At 38.6% G+C, this 5,350-nt stretch overlaps 1 protein-coding gene across 11 annotated transcripts in view; it reads left to right on the top strand.

Annotated features, from left to right (window-relative positions):
* The first annotated feature begins 1,101 nt into the window (after positions 1-1,101).
* The window catches only part of tcf3b (transcription factor 3b), a 28,155-nt gene continuing 23,906 nt past the window's right edge, over positions 1,102-5,350 (top strand). For 5 of the 11 annotated variants that reach the window (XM_065955924.1, XM_029277030.2, XM_029277025.2 and 2 more), the window contains exons 1-2: positions 1,103-1,672; positions 4,613-4,709. In XM_065955924.1, coding sequence (XP_065811996.1) covers positions 4,635-4,709 — 75 coding nt within the window. In that variant the 5' untranslated portion in view covers positions 1,103-1,672; positions 4,613-4,634. Of the gene's footprint in view, positions 1,673-1,840; positions 1,934-4,612; positions 4,710-5,350 lie in introns of all 11 variants that reach the window. The other 6 variants (XM_029277027.2, XM_065955925.1, XM_065955923.1 and 3 more) reach the window with 4 other exon arrangements.

Genomic DNA, 5,350 nt, shown 5'->3' with positions numbered 1-5,350 from the left:
GTTGGTCTACTAGGGGTGCTGTTGGTTTTATGTTTATCAGCTCATTCACAATGGCTTGTTGAAATTATAGCACACTCAATAAATTAATAAATATATTAATAAATACGGAAAAATATCACATCATCTCGAATCTGTTTTAATTATCAAAGTTTTGCCAATTAGTTCATCAAAAGGAAAAAGTCAAATCTCTGACACATTTCTTATGTGTAATTATTTAGCCTATTTTTGTTTTTCCAAAAGGCTATGATAGAAATTGTATATATCTGGTTGGATCACAGAACCCTTTTTAAAAGGGCATTTCTGGTATTTTGTAAACAATAAAGCTAACTGATTAATTGAGGAAATAATAGCCTAATAATCAATAAGGCAAATGATCAATTTGTCTTTGCATATCAAAAGGGAGTATTTTGTAGAATAGTAAGAGGGAGTACAGCGTAGTTTAGTGTATAGTATAGTAAGAGGGAGTATAGTGTTGTAGCCTATAGTAATTGATCTTTTTAAAACAACACAAATAGGCTACCTTTTGGAAAAAGGTTTGTAACCCTGATATTATAAACATCAAATAACGATTAGCTTAACTGTCATTAGAAAAAAAGACAAAATACAGCCTTTCATGATCTTCTATGCAGTAGGAAAAAAAAAATAATGTAGCCTATTTAAAAAAAGTCAAAAAGCTATATTAATAGCCTTGTAGAAAAAAAAACTGAAAATAGCACAAGTAATGATTATAGTTTTACATGTAGACTATAAGCATTAATCAATACAAATACAACAATACAAATTCGGTCTTAGTTAACACATACAAGTCTGTTGTTATTGTGATGAAAAATATTAAAAAGGTTTTGGAAACGTTGTTTTTGAAAAGAGGGGAAGCGGACACAGCAACCATAGTAATAACATGATGTCAGCGGGCATGTTGGAGCCCCCCTCAGCCAGCCTCCCTGAGCACACAGGGAAAGTGAGCGTCAAGACGAAGGCGGGGGATAAATTGGATTTACAGCCGTTCGATGGCTGCTGTTGCTGCCAATCAAGCCTACACGCTTTCCTATTGGCTAAGCTCTCTCACATTTATCGTGCCATCTCGTCAAGCTGCTGCTGTGTAATCGCAGGTAACTTTCTTAGGATAGCCTTCCGCTGGACGACATAGTGCTAGCAGCGCTCCTGCATTTTGAGCATTAAAAAAGACACTCCACGGGACCGTGTTGCGGAAATAGGCATTTCTGTCGTTTTGGCCATCGAAAGACGTTGAAGCGGTATTTTTTCGCCGTAAAAACACCCCCTCTCTCAAAGGCGTTTGAAATCGGACACCGCTGGCATCGAGGCCCTCACTTTTTGTGCGGAGGGATACGGTGTTGCGTCTGACAATGTGGACGGAGGTGGTGAAGATGTCTACGAGAAGAATGAAATCATCTCAGTTGTAACAACAAAAAAAAAAGGAAGACGCGAGATTAGTTACTATAATAGATTTGTTTGCACACAGACTTGTTACATTGAAGCAAACACGTGGGCGCTGCGTGAAAAACAGGCTTACCAGGACAAAAGGAAGACATCTACGGTGCTCCAATGCGTTTCATGCACTGAGGTCGAAATTCTCTTGAAGTTTTATGTTTTTCCCCTTGCGAGTCTCCGCTTTTCTTTTTACTGTTGGATATCAGACACTTGGCCAGGAGAGGTAAAAACACCTTCTTTCACTTCATTTTTCGAGGGGAAGTTGCATGAATTCGATGGGTTTTTTTTTCTTTTACTGTCAACATATTTTGACGCCTGCAATTTTCGAAAGTTTTTCGGGAATGTGTGGTTAAAGAGGGGGGGATGTTAAGTTTTTTTTGTCTGGTTTGAGGTGGCGAGCCAAGTGTGTGATGGTCTCCGCATCGACCACGGAGAGGAGGAAATTACCCCTTTGTTCTGCAAAAAGACTCGACTTACGTCAAATGTTAGTTCTGTCTAATAAGCCTCATTTTGTTTTTTTTCACCGTGTGTCTCCGCCATAGCTTTAGCTACTAGGCTATGTGGAAATATGAAATCTTTAACGTCGTGTAACGCTGGGGAGTATTTTAGCAAAACTTTGTGTTAGGGGCCTACATGTATTTTTCCACACAAGCCAGAAACAAACTTTCCATAAAACACATTTGTTAGCCCCTTTTAAACACTCCTTTATGGAAGTGTCTGGCCACCAGCTAGACTTTTATTTTATTGCACATTTGGCAGGAAATTCCTCATGCTCCCACCCCCACCGTCTCCTCCACTAGAACTCCCTCATAATGCACGACTTGAACCCCTAATATGTGAACGGAAGAGCTCCCTATTTTGTTGCATGAAAGTTTGGATAATTGCTCTTATTCTGCAGGAATAGGCTACCGGCGTTGCAGTTGTTTAACACAGAATTGGCTTACTCCAGGAACACACACACACACACACACACACACACAACTGTTGATTTAGATTTAGTTAGTGTTGAAGATGATGTCAACATAGTTCAAAATAAAAGAGGAATGGTTTATTTGTAAGCAGTAGCTTTGCCACTGGAAGTAGACTATAGCGGAGATTATCAAATAATGTATTGCGTATTCTTAAGTGCCATATATGTTTTCTGTCGTTACATTCAATCTAAAGTGGTCATCTTTTTATATATTGTGTCTGCCACATGACAGAGGCCTTTTATAGTTTCTTTTAGACAGCCACTGAATCAACAGTTGAATAAGCTTTGCTCTAAAGCAAGGCGGCTCTTGTCCCCGTAAAAGCTTTGAGGCAAACGCGTATTTAAGTGACTTTTGGTTTGATCTTTATTACAGCTACGGATTTGTGTCTTGCACATTTTCTTTTTTCCTTTTATTACTGTCAACAATATTTTTTCTTAATGGTAATACCACGTTTGTTAGACAGGCAACAGGAACTTATATAAGCCCATTGTTATGGTCAAAACCTGAGGCAGGCGCACACACGCAAGTTGTGTTTGCTGTTAAAGAAATTAATTTAAAGTGAAGTTTGTTTTGTAAAGCGTCTTCTTTAGCTCACTGTTTTCTTCTTGTGTGCAGAATGACCTGCCTTCTTTGCCTTGTGTGGGGGGTGACAAAGGCCCCTAATCTGCTAGCTTCATTTATTGATCCAGCAGTAGCTGTAGATGCCATTTTGTTACATCCAGCCCCTCTATGTCACTGCTCCTTTTAAATTTATTGCTAAAAAATGTAAGTGATTATGTTTTTTGTTTTTTTTTAGTGGTGTGCTTGTCCTAGATTCTTCCATCATATTCAAAAGTTTGGAAAGCGGTGACATCCATGTTTCTAGCTTACTTCCACTGGGCTATGTGTTGTATGATCACTTCCTTTACTTGTTTCAAGGTTACATTAGTTTGCTTGCCTTACTTTACTACACTTGGACTACGCTGATTGTCCCCCCTAGAAGTGATCCCCCCCCCCCCCCCCCCCCCCCAATAAATGTATAAAATGTATAACTGCCTTTTTAAAGGTTTTTAATGTTTTGCTTTCAAGTGGCTCAACATTTACATTTTAATTTCTCTACCTACTTTTAAGTGTAAAGAGTTATTTTTTTACTTTCTCCAACTTGCATTACCTTCAAACAAAATTCCTCTTTTTTTTGTATTTTTATTGTATTCGTTTATGCTGGTACACTGACTTACAAATGAGGCTGTAAAAGCACACCACCTGTTGGTGTCCAAGTGCCTCTATTCCTTCGCTGGCTCGCTCCTCTTACTACTAGTCCTCTGTGAGGCTCCCAGAGCCTCCGCTCAGCATCTGAGAGCAGCCTCGGGCTTGTGTTGGAATGCAAAACACAGGGTAAATCCAGTATTCATGCTCACTGTGTCATTTGACAAGGTTCTTTCTGAGTTGACATATGGTAATTTGGTAATGACGTGTTTGCATACAGTCATTAGCTCTGCCTTTCACCCCTATTTCCTTGGGCTAACAATAGTCCCAATTATGTCTGTAATTGTAAATGTATTGCATTCTCTTTAATGTAGCAATGATCGACATATGGTTGTGTTATTTTACCAGGGTTGCGTAAAATGAGACAATTCTTTCTTCATTACTTGGTAGGGACTTGATTTAAGGCAGAGTATTCATCATTTCATGGCAGTGTTTTTCTGTTTGGATGGGAAAGCATTGCCTGGCTTATATTAGCATTTTTAATAGACTCACCTAAGTGTTTAGTGTTAAGTAGCCCAGCGTTGTCTGTTTTTCCCTCATCGGCCTGTATTTGTGTGTTGTGGTAATTTGAGCTATGTTTGTTCCAGACTCAATAGACGGTCATTGATTTTAATATAGTTACTACTCGGATGCAATAATTATAGCCACACAGCTTGATAATTATTTTAATAAACATATTTCAAATACAAAATTAATGCATTTGTGATTTAAAAAAAAAAAAAAAATACGTGTTTTTTTTTTTTATTGCTGACCTTGCCCTTATTGGTATCTTTACAAAGACAATCAACTTGCCCATACAAATCATCTCAAGGGTTGCGTTACCTCAAAGCTAGAGTAGTTAAAACCAGTCATTACCCTCATCCTCTGTTTTTTTAAGAGCTATATGTAACTTCTCTGTGTGCTTGCTAGTGCCATTAAAACCCTGTATCTGCAAATTTCTCTCATAGGGTTTATTAGAGACTGAAGGGTATGAGCGAACAGCAGCAAAGAATGGCTGCAGTGGGAACTGACAAGGAACTCAACGACCTCCTGGATTTCAGCGCGGTAAGAGAGTGGGAGTGCAGTCTGGGTGGTTCTTGGGGGCAGTGGGAGGAAGAGCTAAAGAGAGAGCGATACAGGTGTGGGTATGGTCAAACACGAGCTGGAGGTCTGAATGAGAGAAGTGGGGAAAAGGTGCGAGCGAAGAAACTCAGTGGGAAGCTTAATCTCCCAAAAACGTCATCAAAAGTATTAAAACAAATTGAACAATAGGTTGTGTCAGCTCAAATAATTTCCATCTTTCGTTCTTGGCATGCAGAGATAGTGCTGATTACATCAAAGTGAAATACCTCAGGGTGACGGGTGAAAATGGATCATGGTTTTAGAACATTGGTTATTCAATAATGTAGGCGTTTCAAAAGTCCAAAATGAGGAAGTGGATCATCACTGTAGTGAACTAGCATCCACTAAAAATATTAATACTGATGAATAACAAAAATAAGTCATTTCCTCCTGTTTGTCTTGTTAACACAATCTAATAATAATGTTATACAAGAACTGAGATGAGTAGTTAGGTATCACTTCTGGTTTTCTTTTGTTGTATTCTTCATATTATTTGTCTTTAGGAAGACATTTTTCACTGAGGTGTTTTCAGAGATACCCTCCAGACATCTTCAAAGTGGATACATTTCTTTTTCTGTTTTACC

Source organism: Labrus bergylta, chromosome 6 (genome assembly GCF_963930695.1).
Source record: "Labrus bergylta chromosome 6, fLabBer1.1, whole genome shotgun sequence".
Classification (NCBI taxonomy): domain Eukaryota; kingdom Metazoa; phylum Chordata; class Actinopteri; order Labriformes; family Labridae; genus Labrus; species Labrus bergylta.
This window is presented reverse-complemented; position numbering and strand designations above follow the sequence as displayed.